Source organism: Mixophyes fleayi, chromosome 1 (assembly GCF_038048845.1).
Source record: "Mixophyes fleayi isolate aMixFle1 chromosome 1, aMixFle1.hap1, whole genome shotgun sequence".
Classification (NCBI taxonomy): Eukaryota; Metazoa; Chordata; class Amphibia; order Anura; family Limnodynastidae; genus Mixophyes; species Mixophyes fleayi.
In genome coordinates, this window is record NC_134402.1 from 355,868,543 (window position 1) to 355,883,423 (window position 14,881).

Sequence of the window (14,881 nt, forward strand, 5' to 3'; positions counted from 1 at the left end):
CATTTGTGTGTATATAACTCACAATATAACACTTTCAATATAGGTCAACATTCTCCTTGTACACTCTTCATTATAGAAAACTGACTTGAACGATAATATCTATCTAAAATGGTGGAGGCGAACTAAACAGACATCTAACAGAGTAAATATATTAATAAAAATGACATATTGGGAATTGTGTTATATTTATTTGAAATTCACCTTTTTCTCCCCATTCTGCTAGATGAGGTCTATTCTTAAAATCTATATAAGCAGACAAAGTACTTCACATGGCCTTCATGTTTTTGTTCATTAGAGTTATGTTGCTGTCACAACCACATTATCAGATTACATTATTTTCAGCAACTTACCAATTCCTGTTTACCAAGTAATTTGCCAGTTCTTTCACTCGATTAGAATTAATTACTTGCATTTTCAACACATTATAGCAACTTGTTTTCACAAACTTTTCAAACTGTTCCTTCTCAATCATATTGTTCAAAATGAAATCTTTTATCTGCAACACAGCAAAGATGTTATAATGGTGAGATTATAATTATATATATATATATGTATATGTATATGTATATCTACCTCTATCTATCTTTAGTTTTCTGTTCAAACCATGGCCTTATCTGTGAGGAGTTTGTATGTACTCCCGGTGTTTGCGTGGGTGTCCTCCGGGTGCTCCGATTTCCTCCCACACTCCAAAACCTACTAGTAGGTTAGTTGGCTGCTATTAAATGTATGTGTATGTATGTATGTATGTATGTATGTGAATTTAGACTGTACACTCCAATGGGGCAGGAACTGATGCGAGTGAGTTCTCTGTAAAATGCTGCGAAATTAGTGGCGCTATATAAATAGATGAGGATACTGTACAAGAAGAAAAAAAAAAAGTCTAACACACACAGAAAATTTACTTTATTAGAATAGGGATGCCAAATAATTGGCCCAGATGGATAAACATTGCTCCATATGTAGAGGCATGTATTCCATACAAAATAAAATCGAAAATACTCTTCAATGTGTCCATATATCCCTTAATTGGCACATAGTATAGAGTGCGTTTTAGAACTGCTCATACACTATACAAATATTAGTTCTGAAACTCCATTCACTATTATTGAAAGTAGGAGCAGTAAAACGTCAAGTTTTAAAATATGGCCCAAAAACATCCATCTAGCTCCACTTTTATTAAAACATAGCTCTAAGTTTTACCTAGTATAAAATGTTCTACTCCCACTTATTTTCTTACTGCAGTAAACTGGTTTTAAGTCCTTCCAGGTATAAGCTATAGGAAAATCAGGTCATGCCTGAAGGTTAGAAACAAAAATAAAACAAAACATAGAACTACTCTATCGTGTATTTATTCAAAAGACACCTTTACAACAATTAGTAGTCAGTCCTTATGTCTGCTATTTAAAACTGGATCCTATCTAAACTACTTCTGTAAAACTAAGCATTATAACCGAAAACTATTTAGCAAGCAACGGAATGTTCCCATAGGACATAGGATAAATACATTTATATTAACAAATAGCACAAGTATACAACATACAAACTTAGTGTAATTATATTAATAAAAGTAGAGTTAACATAAAACTATTTTCTCTTGTAGCAGATTGGATGACACAGCCGTGGGTACAATTCATCCAACTTTTTTTTTTGTCATCCAGTGCTAAATAAGAGAAATTTCCTCTTTAACAGTGTGTTGAATATTACTTATAATGGGCTACTGTCAGTTACCCACCTGTGATGCAACACCTGCCACTTCTCCAGTGTTCATACAGTCCACTACTTGTAATAATACAGTCTCTGAATTGCAAGTACTTAGAAAACCCTGGCAAAAAAATAAATATATAATAAATGTATGCATAAGTAAACATAATGTGGAGCAGCAGGGAAACAGGGGGTTATAGAAAAGAGGAAGATTCTGATCTTTATTCAAGTGCTCTTCCTTCTAGAAGGTGGTTGTGTGTCACTCCTGTGTCCCCCTACTGCTGACAGAGAAAACAGAAGTATATTTTGCAAACACATGATTACATTATTAGTTTCAGCGAAAAATGATTTAAAACTATTTATTGGGGAATCTATCATAAACTGTTGTTTTATGGGACTAGACACTTTCTCCCTCCTAGTTTGTAGATGTTCAATACAATGCAACACCAAGCTTTAAAATAGTACATTATAATCAGTTGAATTGATCATAATATATTATTGAACAATTGCTATAGCACATAAGATTTCTAGGGGCCAATTTAGAAATTTGTTTGCATGTGTTTATGTAAGGACAGATCAAAGGAGACTGATGTATACTTTAATACAAAACAGTAACCCCAATACACTAAAATTTAATTTAGGCTCCTGTACAGCCAGGGCGTGTCATGATTGAACCTTACTTAAGCTGGCGTTCAGGTGCTGCCCCTGCACCCAAATGAAAACTCCCACTCACCTTCCAACACTTAACACTAAAGAATTACTTGCTTAGTTGTAACTATCTAAGTTGTCAGTAACAGATGTAAGTTTCATATTGCTAATTTGAAACTCCAGTTGATTTACAGCAATAATGCTGGAGCTGTCAATCAGTGCTATGAAGCAGCATGGGGCTGGAGCATCTACACTAAATCAAACTGCAGATAGTTGTTACTGGCAGCCAGTAATATTAGAAGAGGAGCAATTCTTAGAGTAGGATGTTTATTATATTCAAAAATATTTACTAATAAAATTGTAATTTAACATGGAGGTAGCCTTAGTATTGCATTATTAAAAATACATTTTATAAATGTTTATTAACATAGGCCTTCAGACCAGAGGCATGAGTGTACTTAAGGGACGACGGTGCAAATATTAACCACATAAAACAATCTGTTTCCTTTTGAAACTAGATTAGTTAACAAAAACTAGTAAGGAGGCTATATGTGCTTCCTAATTTTCTGGGCCACAATCCACTTCAAAACTCATGCTGATACTCGGCTCCTAGACTTGATATCCATGGCAACATAACACTGCTACCATATGCAACTGTAAGGGCGACAGCATAACCGGAACACTGCTAAAGGCGACAGCATAACCGGAACACTGCTAAGGGCGACAGCATAACCGGAACACTGCTAAGGGCGACAGCATAACCGGAACACTGCTAAGGGCGACAGCATAACCGGAACACTAAATACTGAAAGACATTTTGGAGAGTGCTCTAGAAGGCAGAATAAAGTCAACTACTAAACACTGTGGTCTCAGTTTGTGTCACTGACATCACGCATGGTTTAATGGATTACCTGAATTTGTTGCTCCCTTTTATCCACACGAGGAATCAAGAGCAGACACCCCAAAGTAAATGCCGGCAGATCAATTTGTGCATATTGTTTAGCAATTCCTACAAGATCCAGATCAGCTAGGACAGGACACCTTTATAAACAAGAAAACAAACTAAAACATACGGTATACACATGTTCTACTACTGCCTACTGTATGGTTAGATACATTTTAAGGTTTTATTAAAATTTAAATAAAGATTGCATATAGTATAAAACCAACACATAGTTATGTAGCCCTAAAATACTAGCATACTTTAAAAACAGGAATACATTTTTTCCCCTGTAAGAATCTTGAGATACACTGACCATGTAATAAAATGAATGCCAATGGAAAACTATTAAATGACATTACTGTGAAATTAATAAAAACCATGTAACAGTTTTACTTGAATGCACACCTGCACTAGAGGTAAATCAGCTTTTGAATCCATACCATTGATGGGCAGATTTGCACATTATTAAGAGATGCAGATGATATTTCAAAGGCGATATGGATTAATACACACACACACACACACACACAATAGAAATGATAGCTTTTAATGTATAAGTGTACATGCAACATACTATATTTCCTACTCACTTTATGAGCACCAGAAAAGACTGATAGCATTCTTCAAGCTGTGAGGGACTTGGGGGGCAGGATGCTACAAAAGAAATAATCTCTTAAACTGCAATAATGTGACGTATAAAACACATACCATTTTTAAAATATGTTACGAAAGAAACATACCACAAACAAATGGTGCCAGAATAACACTGCGCCATGCTCTGGTAAAGTTTGGTACCTGTAAAGAAAACCAGTTATTCAGATTGCAGTTGAAAGTTGAGACCATTGCACCCATATATTAGCAAGAGAGCAGCAGCATAGGTTAGTTTTTGTCTATTGTTAATGATAAACATACCTCCCAGAGGCAATGAATGCCAGTAAGAGCTATTAACACTTTTCTGAGGTAAGTCATCTGTGGGAAAAAATATTGTAAGTATTAACAAATTTGTTAAAGTAAAGAGTGAAAAATGTACTAAGCTATGCAGGTGTTGAATTGCTGCACGTTCCAGTAAGGAATGAGCCATTCCCAGCATTTCTATTAACTGCAATCCATTTGCAAATGCTTTCAATTACCAGAAGTATTATTTGTAACATTATTGTGGCCCAGTAAAGTTTTATTTCTCACAGAATCAACAATTAAGCTTATATAATCTGTACACATAAAGAGACAGCATACTTCTTATTAGCTATTAAAGAACATTTATATATCATAACTCATCTTGCACAGCTTAAGATGTACAATAGTTCTTTAGCACAGTGACCTATTTGGGTCTAATACATGTAAAAAAATAAAAGGATTTCAGTCAGTTAAAATGTTGTGATATCATTGGTCCTGATTTTCTGTATGAATCCACCAAACACCACAGTGCAGAGCAAGACTGCAATTCGATCACTATGCTGGCTCAGCATGCTATACATTGGAGAAGCATTGTCCTTCAAACATAGCTACTTGTTACAAAGTATTCTGTATTTTACATTTGTATGATTCAACAGAAACTTTATTAAAACATTCCTTAAATTTGATAGATGTGTACTTTTCTGGCACAAAATGGGCTAGATTTTATGTATAATGCAAAGGATTACTCTTTGGAGGTATTCAGTAATTCTGTTTTTAAACCAGAGCCTTTAGATTGTAGAAAATGAAGTAACACTTATTATAAGTTATAGCATATCTATCAACCATAACACTAACATATTCCTACATACCACTTACCATATTAAATCCAAGCAACTTTTGCAGTAATCCACTCCAGAGATGAAGATCATAAACTCGGTATTCTAAACTTAGCTCCGTTACTAATCTCACTGCCTGAAATACATTAGAAAACCATAAATTAAAAAAAACCAAAATACTTTTTCTTCTAAGTAAAATGCTTATGTGGCCAGCAGAAAATTCCAAGGTACCTCATAAATGAAAACAAATGATTTGCTTTACATCAAAAAAATTCAGATTAAAACTTTCCTGTTCAAGATCACAACAAATATGTAGTCTTCTACTGCCATTAAAAAATTAGAGTTAAGAATATACAGATACATAAAAATACAGAGATTATAGAGGAGCCACTGAGGAGTGAAAAAGTGAAGGGGAATACTGAACACAAACAATTGTACAACATACTTCTTTCTAGTATGTACTTAGAAGTCTACTGTCTACCTTTCTTGTGGGACACACGCTGCCTTTCCCCTTTCCCTATAATACAGTACCATTGAAATGAAGTGAAAAGATATACCGTAAATACATAAGACACATTTTATTTTTTAATTAATTTTTTTTGATTCCACATTAGGAGAACCACTTGCTTCCACAAGCGTTAACAGAAATAATATGAGCATAGATGTCAACAACCCCATCAAACAATTTCTAATTTAATTGGAGATTTATTGCTGCCACAAAATTCCATTTTAACATTGCAAAATGCAATAAAAAAAATATAATAACCTGTGAATTGGTTAAAGCCAATATATTTTAAGATTTATTTCATATTCTACTAAAGTACATTTATACTGGGCTGAGGTAGTAGCTCAAAAAAAAAAGTACAACTAGAAAGGTATATTTTCAATCAACCATAAGGGAGAACTACCCCTCTGAAATATGCCTACATGAAACTACCATCCTAGAAAAGTAACATGGTTTAGATCAGTGTTTCTTAAAAAGGACCCCAGCAGTGCATATTTTCCTTATTTCCTTGTTTTTAGCACAGGTGTATTCAATACTGACTGAGACATTGTAACAAATCCACAGCTGGTATAATAATTTCCCTTGTCACCTGGACAACATGCACTGTTAGGAGTCCAGAGGACTGGGTTTGAGAAACACTGCTTTAGATGATGGAATGCGAAAATAAGCCAATGCGAAATTTGAACCACTTTTGCAACTGTGATTCCTGAGAAAGTGTTGTAAATGTGGGCTCACAATCTTGAGACTAAAATCACCTTTAGTGTAAGGAAATATTAATCTAGTGTCTACACATATGAACTGGGTGTGGTGGATAAGTTTTAGGATATTTGGCCAGTATGGCTGTCATCTTGGATCCAACTCTAATCTTGTAAATGGGAACGCAGTCATGACATATCAAACAGATGCAGAATTTCATTAGAACATTATTTATTCAAGAGTTTTCTTTTGCAGATAGTGACATTAATGACAATGTTACTAACAAACAGAACATGTTGAGATCATCTTGTTAACTGGAGCAGAGGCTACAACCCCGCAGGCATCACTCCAGTGAGGGTTTGTCTCTGACCAGTACTACGGTTCTGTCTTAAAGATTTAAATAATGTCTCACCAAATTTTATATACACACACACACACACACACACACACACACACACACATAATATATATATATATATATATATATATATATACACATACATATACACACACATACACATACACACACATATATATATATATATATATATATATATATATATATATATATATATATATATATATATATATATACACACACATATATATATATATATATATATATACACACATATATATATATTTACACACACACACACACACACACACACAGGAAGAAAAGTATGCCCATATACAAGCTAGATAGTTTTTCTATGCCAATGTCAAAATTCACAACTGGTAGGGCCACATCTACATGTGTAATACTCCACTACTTGTCATAAAATACACAGCTTCCTCAATAAGTCAAATAATCCAGCATATAGGATGGGATGGGGTTGGAAAGTGGCCTAACGCTGTCTAAATTGATAGTCTTGCCCCTTTCTTATGGTGGTGTGGCAAGGAAACCCCCCTTTAAAAAAAAATATCTGTTTTTCCCTGCCTCCGGTATGTCCCTCCTATGATGCCATGGGATCTTAATTTGGTCTATCAGCTCTTCAGCTTTCTCCGTTTAAACTTTTGGAGACTATTAACTTGAAACACTTGACTTGGAAGGTGACTTTCCTTTTAGCCATTTCTTCAGCTAGTTCGGTTTCCGAATTGGATGCCAAGTCTAGCAGGTCCCCCTTCTTGGTGTTTTATTATAAGGCAGTCTTGTCTACTTCTATGTCCTTCCAGGTGGTGTCACGTTTCCACCTTAATCAGAAGATAGTCATTCCCTCATTTAGGGGGTCTGGTTCTTCTGGTCCGCCTGGATGTGGTCAGATTTACTTGGATAGGACCTCGGGTGTTCAACAGTCTGACACCCTGCTGGTTCTCTATGATGTGCAAAAGCACGTTTGACCGACATTTAAAAACCATAGCCAGATGGATCAGGTCCACTATTCAGCAGGCTCCATTTCTGGTCTGCAAATTTTGTAGAGCACTTTGGCTCACTCCACTAAGATCAGTGAGTACTTCTTGGGCGATGCATCACGGGGCTTCAACTGAGAAGCTATGCAGGGAGCCACCTGATCCTCTGTTTACACGTAAGTAAACAAAATAACTCTTATTTATGAAACTTGCAGTGTAAATAAATTGTTTCAATGTAGTATCTGCATTTTCTCTTACTTTAAAATAGCTCCCCAGTGTTTTGCGGAAATTTTCACATTCCATGTATTCACTAAAGAATAGAGAAGATAATCCCAGGCGTTGGTCACAATTGTTAGAACTATATTTATACTTTGCACAGTCGCTTTCCTCTAATGAGAATATGTTTTCTCAGCCGCTTCAACAAACAACTTACATAAATGCTTTTTGTGCAGTCCCAACAACCTCTTCATATTTAAAGTAGCATTTCACTTTGAGTCCTTTGGACTTTATTGATGGATGCTTTACTAAAGATTTCTCAGACTTTTCCAATGAAGGTGCTGGCAAAACAATGTTTTTATAGTTTAGAAAACGAAGAATGATTGAGTTTGCTATGGCAAGATGAAAGTTCATGCATAAAAGAGTTGGATATATTTATATAAATTAATGCGGTTCAGTTGCAGAGATTTAACTATTGGTGCTATACTTAATGCTAGATGCTACTATGTACTTATGCTACTTCAGTTATTAATTAACAAAGCCCAAATAATAGGGCAAAGAAAGAACAAGAAAAAAAACAAAACACGCTTTACACAAACATAACGTTAGAAACCATATAAACAAACCAATGAGCGTAAAGGGAGGGAGTGCAGTGTCCCCCAGATTGAATCAGAGAAATGGATTTAAGGCAAGTACAAAAAAGAGGATTTTTACTCACCGTAAAATCAATTTCTCTTACTACACTGGGGGACACTGTGTTACATTGGGGTATAGTAGGTGGGACTGGAGTTAGGCACTTATAAACTTGTTTGTTTCCCTGACTCCTCCCCCACTATGTCCCTCCTCTGTAGCTGACTTCAGTTTTGTATAACCAAGTCAGGAAGAAAGAAAAAGCAATTCAGAAAGCAACACCAAAGACAGCACTACTCTTTCAGAGCAAGGGAGGGCGCGCAGTGTCCCCCAGTGTAGTAAGAAAAATAGATTTTACGGTGAGTAAAAATCCTCTTTCCTCTATCCTACCACTGGGGGACACTGCATTACATTGGGGAGTTACCAAAGCTGTGTCCAAGGGCGGGAATGCTCTGGAACGGCTGTGCGCAATGTTTTGTGTCCAAAACCCTGCATTTGTGAATGCAAAGGCATGCAACAAAGAAACAATATGCAGCAGAAACAGACACTGCCACTCTGTACAACAGCGCCATTGAATGACGCTTTTGTGGCGTACAAAAAGCTGCAACCCTCCTGGAAAGTGCACTGTAAAAGTCACTGGAACCTGCAGAGGGGTACAGACAGAATGTTGGTCGTGATGTAGTGGCAAGAGACCACCTAGAACCTGTCCCCCCTACGCTCTTTAGCGTTAGAGAGGCTAAAGGGGCATTAAATTCCTAAACAGGAACTGTGCGAACAAGAGCACAAACTATCTCTTGTCAGAGAAACGTTACACAAAAAGAAGAGGCACAAGAATGATAAACTGCAATCTCTGTGTCAGTGGAATGCAGGCACTAATTGTCATAACCAATAATGTCTCGTACAACGCGCCACTAAGTTTCTGGTAAAGAAAATGAGGAAGAGCCATACACACTCTCGCCCCAGATCCCCTACGAGATGTGACATCCAAGAGAACAGCCTGCATTGAGCTAACAACTCAATCCACTCAATGATATCCAAAGGATCACCATATACACTGATGCAACAGCTTAAGCCACTCAGTGATATCTAAGGGAGCACTGATACAGTGCTGAAACCATTCAGAGATAAACAAGGGAGCACTCATTTCATGAGCTAAACGGCTTAACTAACTCAGCGATAACTGAGGGAGCACTCATATAGAGAGTTAACAACATAAGCCCGACATATACCAGGAAGCACTCATACCATGAGCTAAAAGCTTAACTAATTCAGAGAGTCACCGGAGGCCAAAGCAAGCCCCCTGATGACGAGAACTAGACTCCCTGGAAATTTACAACCAACCAAAAGGTGGCTGAGCATAAAGAAACCGCTTAAGCAAAACAACCTTCCGCTGAGCTAGACAGAGATCCACGGAAGCTGCACGCTGAAAGAAGTATGGCGGAGACACAATTGAAGCCAGCTGGTAAAGAAAACCTTTTAAAGATTCCTGAGTGGGACGTGTGAAATTCTAGGAATTTACATCAATCGAATCTAGTTTCTAGCCCACAGAAAACAGCTGAGGAAGAAGCTCAACGACTGAATTGAAGGTAGCAACCATCTCCCTGCAGGGATTCTCTAGCCGAAAAGGTTAGCCATCCGACGCCACAGCGTCAAACCAGATGATGAATACAAAAAGAGCCGAACTACGAGATGAGGCCGCTCTGGAACCGGAAAAAGAGGGACGACAACACAAGTCCCCTAAATCAGTAGAACACTGCTTTCAGAGACATACGGTGGACCACCAGACTAGCTGGGATGCGCCCCCTCTTAGAAACTCTTGAACCCCCACGAGGAAATTGGACCTGTGAATCACCTGTAAACCCCCTAAGTTCTAGGGAGACCTGACTTGGCTATGGACAAATCCACCTGAGGGTCATTAGATTGAGAGTCGATAGAGAAAACAGGTTAACATGTGAAAAGAACCTGGGCTCCCTCTAAGAGAGCCCTATGACCCAACCAGGAGAGCACAAAGGTATTACCCTGAGGTGACCCACTCTACCTGTTAAAGGATTGATTGCGAAGGCATTCAGCCCTCAATAATAATAAGTTGGTCTAGCTTGGCCCATAGTATGGCACAAGGAACACCCCTCCGACCATACACAGGTCGACCCCTATCCTGCATTAAGATACGGGAATTGCATAAGCGCTACAAATATGCAACAGCACTGCATTTTGAGACCGAATCTCTACAGGTTTTCTGACCTTCTGTACAAGAAGAGCAACTGACCCACAATGTGACTAAGCACCACCCGAAAGGTAAATTAGTGAATCAGAGCAAAGGGGTGCTATGCACGTCCAAAGCCATGAAAGCAGCCTTCCTTGATGAGAATCTCCCTGTTGAGACATGGGAGATGTTACGAATAAGGAGAGCCAAAGATACAAGTAGAAACTTGGTATCCTATTTTGCAAAATAGAAACTACTGTTACTGAAAGGAAATTCTGGCAGGAGCATTTTGGAACTGAGTAGGAGAGATGAGCGCGTTCTTCGGTAGGAAGCTACTGAAAACCCCAAACTAGAATATAAGGCATAAGCCAACGCTTCTAGTGTGGTAGAATAAGTGAAGAGCTGGGTAGGCTCAAAGTGACCACCTGTGAACCCAATAATACAGCCCTGCTGCTTGCTGAAAGGCTGCAAGTACAATATTCTGGCTGAAAACGTCTAGCTGTAAGCTAAGCGTTGGGTGTAATAAATAACTTCCACCTCCGGGGAATGTCCCCAAACCTATGGATGTTTACCTGATTGCCACAGTACATAAACTATAACCACCCCTGTAAGGCTAAGCCTGACTCGGAGTGTGACACCCTGACCTCAGATCAACAGAGAGGATCAACTGATTGAACACGTAAACATCATGGCCTGGTGTCGGTGACATAAAACAAAGAAAGCACACCTACCGCCAGAAGCCTTTGGATGCTCATTTGTAATAGTACAAATTGAGAGTTCCGGTATAGGAACGAAGTGCTGTAAGCATGTGGCTAACTATAGGTATCATAGCCGAATAGCTGTATGCCTACCAGCTATGATGCTGCTAGGTGAATACAAACCACCCCATTAACCCTTAATGTGAATAAATGCTAGAGCATTTATTCTGTCCGAAAGCCACTAGATAAACCCCTATACCAGCCACTGCTCTGTGTAGGAGGATTTCTTTGTCTGCTCCCGCCGGGGACAGCAGAACTGAAGAGCCACAGAATTGTCACCAACAGGGACTACCTCCCTTGTATTGACTCTGGAGAATTAGGGGAGGTGAAAATATAGCCAGTCTATTACTGTTTACCTGGTCTTTGACAAAAGACAGACACCGAGTCTAAGATATGAGGAAAAACATTTTCCCAACTAGGGTGTCACTAAGGCCTAGGTTGAAAATTGAAAACCAAGTATAGACTGTTGTCTTGCAAATGCGAAAACTGTGTACAGTTTAAGCTGAGATTATCCACCTCGTGAGTGTAATAAGCAAGAATATTCCTCTTGATAGTAAAACAAGATGGAGATAGACATCCTTCTGGTGAGGAATGAACTACATCCTTATTCTGGCTGTGGCAACAGTCAAAGATAAAATCCTCTCCATCTGTGAAAGATGGTGAACAGCAGCATTTTTTTCCGGATGGTTTTATACCTGAACAGCGTAATGCCGCTTCTGTGGTAGCGGACAGATATAAGCTGTGTGGGTGCTTAACCAGCACAGTGTAAACATGTGTAGAAGCATGAAAAAGTGTATACTCACGTACCATTTCGAACTTAAAAATCACCTTAATGTGTTCATCCACCTGAGCGACAGTGATTTAGACCAGACCTGTTTCTGCAAAACAGCTGACACCGAAACGGGAGCACCCTGTGTGTAGACCCTAGCCCTGCAGTCTGTGCCGAGGCATTCGGGCTAAGCTGTGCAAAAGATAATTCAAAAATTACATTTCGCACATATATAATGTCACTCCTATTTCCCAGTTGATCCGTCAGAAAACATAAGGAAATGGTAGGCAAAGTAACAGGAAATAATATTGTCTAACAATATATTTGGAAGACATATATACACATAAACATATATATATAAATTTCAGACTGTGCCAACCAGCGAGTAATCTACTCCTGGAAGAGTCACCTATTGTAGGCTGATATAATAGCAAGAAAAAAAAAAAACACAGAATAAATCTGTTCTATCTTTTAAACAGGTAATATATATATGTGCTATTATGGAAATTGAACCCACAACACCATGTAATCAAAACAGTGTATATATCAGATGATCCACAGCTCCTGATGTACACATACATATATACATTGACGCACACATATTGCAATACAGACCAACCAGCCTACCACAGGATAACACTGTATATTAATTTTGTGCCACATAAATAATGTAGAGCATATAAAACAGCGTGTTTATTACCCCCTAGGTAATTCCTGAGACATACCGCATATCTGGAAAACTGTATAAAAGTTACCCAGCCACAATACTTGGGAACTCAGGCTATACATAACAAAAGGGATTGTATATATACGGAACTCCCTTTACCAGACTTATGGAAAAAGTCCATCCACAGTCACCATATGGAATATCATACAGATATGTATTCCCATATCAATGAATATCTGCCTTAAATGCAAAATATGTCACAGGAGGATAGGAAACTACCAACATTGTCAAATAGGTAATCCTATGATATATACAGCAGTCACAGGATCCTGAAATAAAAGTCCTGACTGTGTGGCAAGCAGGCCGACAATCGTTTACAAATATAATTAAAAACGATCCAACATTACCAGGTGAAGAGAGGCCGAGTCGGGAACAGCATGCACTGATGTGTCTGCTCCGGATCCAAGATGGCCGCCATTCGCGCCATTAGGGAGAGAGAGAGAGGGGGAGGTGTACTCCCCTCCCATAATGTCCGCCTCTGATCACCGCCGCTCAGCCCATATCCTTTAATATGGCTGCAGCCGGGGGAAAGTGAGAACTGCCACGCTGCCATGCCCAGGGTGCGTGCGGTCTCACTGACTGCTTCATCGCCTCCACAGAGCGCGATACCTGTCCTTCTCTCCCGCTGCTCGTTGTCTAGGGGCGGAGGAGGGGGGGGAAGGCTGCCGGCAAGTCTGCGGGCGGAGAGGAGACACCCCTTCACTCCCGCCTGCATATCTGATTGTGGCCGCGGCCGTTCTATATGGCCCAAAATATAAAGATTTATGCTCCAAACGAAAAGTTTGCCTTTAAAGGCATAATTAAAGCAAATTAAACATGGCCCCTTTGCTCGTTCTTTCTAAGGGATGACTGCCGGCAGAGGTGCGAGGGAAGCGTGCTGAAGAGCTGCTTACCTGCGCTGGAACTCAGAGTGAAGTAATCCCCGGGACTATTCACTCCTCTGGGTCTTGGCATGGAGTCCAGCGCTGCACCTCAAAAGGAAGAAAAATAAAAACAGGAAAACCTAATACTAAACTAAGTATAGGCAGGAGCCTATACAGAAGTGACCTTTCTCCAGAAGGCACTTACAACAACTGAAGTCAGCTACAGAGGAGTGGCATAGTGGGGGAGGAGTCAGGGAAACAAACAAGTTTATAAGTGCCTAACTCCAGTCCCACCTACTATACCCCAATGTAACGCAGTGTCCCCCAGTGGTATGATAGAGAATTTCTCTTTTCTTTTTCATCCAATCTGAAAGACACTGCAACCATGGGGACACTCCAAAGGTAGGAGAGAGATCAGACACAGCTGTATGCAAAACCTTTCATCCAAAGCTAGCATCCTTTGATATAGAATCTTAAACTGGTAGAATTTTGGAAGGGTACAGATGGAGGATCGGACAGTTGCTTGACATAGCTTTTGGTCTGAGGTTCCATGCTGAACCACCCAAGAAGCACTCACTGATCTGGTACATAAGCAGAGATATTTTCAGGTGACTGTTTACCGGAACCTGATGTAAGCCTGATAAATAACAGCTTTCAATTATCTGGCAATAGTTTGCTTAGTCACTGGTCAACCACTATTCAGCACGTTGTAAAGGACTAGAAGAGAATCTGTCTTCCATAAATTCAAAGTCCTGTCCAAGTAAATCCATAGCGATCTGACCACATCAAGCAAGAAAAGAGGATTTATGTACTTACGTTAAATCCGTTTCTCTGATTCTGTCTGGGGGACACTGCTTACCATGGGTTGTGGAGGGAGCTTGGGGGAGTTGGCACCTAACTAGTTTAGTTTTAGTACTGCCGACAGACCCCTCCCCTCTACAATCCCCCTGGACTCTTCAGTTTATTAAAAAGCCCTAGGAGTAAGGCCAGTCAAACAAGAGCACACAGAAGAACAGAAGAAGGGAGGGATCGCAGTGTCCCCCAGACGGAATCAGAGAAACGGATTTAACGTAAGTACATAAATCCTCTTTTCTCTTTCATCCAGTCTGGAGGACACTGCTTACCATGGGGACGTTCTAAAG

The 14,881-nt window shown here is 39.1% G+C and overlaps 1 protein-coding gene across 2 annotated transcripts in view; it reads right to left on the reverse strand.

Annotated features, from left to right (window-relative positions):
- KNTC1 (kinetochore associated 1) overlaps window positions 1-14,881 on the reverse strand; it is a 197,179-nt gene that overhangs the window by 6,505 nt on the left and 175,793 nt on the right. For both annotated transcript variants that reach the window (XM_075177790.1, XM_075177780.1), the window contains exons 56-62: window positions 5,063-5,158; window positions 4,205-4,261; window positions 4,033-4,087; window positions 3,883-3,946; window positions 3,261-3,390; window positions 1,733-1,822; window positions 351-496 (exon numbers count right to left, since the gene is read on the reverse strand). In XM_075177790.1, the coding sequence (XP_075033891.1) occupies window positions 351-496; window positions 1,733-1,822; window positions 3,261-3,390; window positions 3,883-3,946; window positions 4,033-4,087; window positions 4,205-4,261; window positions 5,063-5,158 (638 nt within the window). The remainder of the gene's footprint in view (window positions 1-350; window positions 497-1,732; window positions 1,823-3,260; window positions 3,391-3,882; window positions 3,947-4,032; window positions 4,088-4,204; window positions 4,262-5,062; window positions 5,159-14,881) is intronic.